Below are 1052 nucleotides of genomic sequence, written 5' to 3'. Positions count from 1 at the left end.
GATATAGCGAGCGGCATCTGTTTCATCGCGGCACGCGAGGTGGAGACAGAAGAGATGAACTTCTATTCCCGCCTAGACACGCGCTTCGGCTGGTCCTTCATGCTGCACTGGGGAGCCACGGGCCTCGCTCTCCTGGACGGATTCCTCATCATGTGCTTGGTCAAATATGCTGCTGATGACGTCAACAACACCGCTAAGTACTACTACTACAACAATATGTGAACCTGGGGATGTTGTTAGGATCAGCTGTAGTGGTGGTTTTTGTGAGAACGTATCTTTTGATGATGTCATTATAATCAAAATTTGTGTAAGGAATTCAACCCTCTCTCATAATATCACTCTCATCCACTTCCCCCTCTCTCGTTTCTCCTCTCCCCCCCAGCCCCCTTACCTTCTACTCCCCTCTCTCTCATCTCTCCTTCTCCCCCTCGTCACCTCCCACCTTTCCTTTCACTGTTTCCCCCTCTCCCTCCCTTCCCCTCCCCTTTCACAACACGTGAACTAAGGGACGTCAACAGCACCACCAAATACTACTACTTCAACAACAATATGTGAACTTGGGGAGACAACAGCAACATGTGAACCAGAGGATGTTGTTAGGATCAGTTGTGGTGGTTTTGTAACAACACATTTTTTGATAACTCATTACAATGTGTTTAAGCAACTCTATCTATTTTTTCATGATATCACACTCGTCCACTTTCCTCTCCTCTCATCTCTCCTCTTCCCATTCTCACCTCCCAATCCCTCCCTCACTTTCCACCTCTCATCTCCCCCCCCCCTCCTTTCACTTTTCTCCTCTATCTTTCCCTCTACCCAACCAGTAGATTCCTTTGTGAAAGAGGGAAGGTAAGGATCAGTTGTGGTGGTTTTGCCAGAACGCATTTTTTGACGACATCGTTACAATTTGTGCTCATTGTTGTTGTTGGCTCCAATTTTGTGGATGTGAGCTGACATCATAACTTCACTGAGTTTGTGTGTTTACGAATAATGTGTATTGTGTGTGTGTGTGTGTGTATGTGTGTGTGTGTGTGTGTGTGTTTGTTGGTGTA

General features: G+C 46.5%; 1 protein-coding gene across 1 annotated transcript; it reads left to right on the top strand.

Moving 5' to 3' along the window:
• Positions 1–2: 2 nt before the first annotated feature.
• Positions 3–1040, top strand: LOC106013611 (the record flags this gene model as incomplete). Its single annotated transcript, XM_013089809.1, is given in 1 exon segment — positions 3–1040. A coding segment is annotated over 1 exon segment (220 nt), but the record flags the coding sequence as incomplete, so codon positions are not given.
• Between the last annotated feature and the right edge of the window lie 12 nt (positions 1041–1052).

This window comes from Aplysia californica, unplaced genomic scaffold, assembly GCF_000002075.1.
Source record: "Aplysia californica isolate F4 #8 unplaced genomic scaffold, AplCal3.0 scaffold01053, whole genome shotgun sequence".
Taxonomy (NCBI): Eukaryota; Metazoa; Mollusca; class Gastropoda; order Aplysiida; family Aplysiidae; genus Aplysia; species Aplysia californica.
Note: the sequence above shows the minus strand (reverse complement) of the source record. Positions and strands in the feature narration are given on the sequence as shown.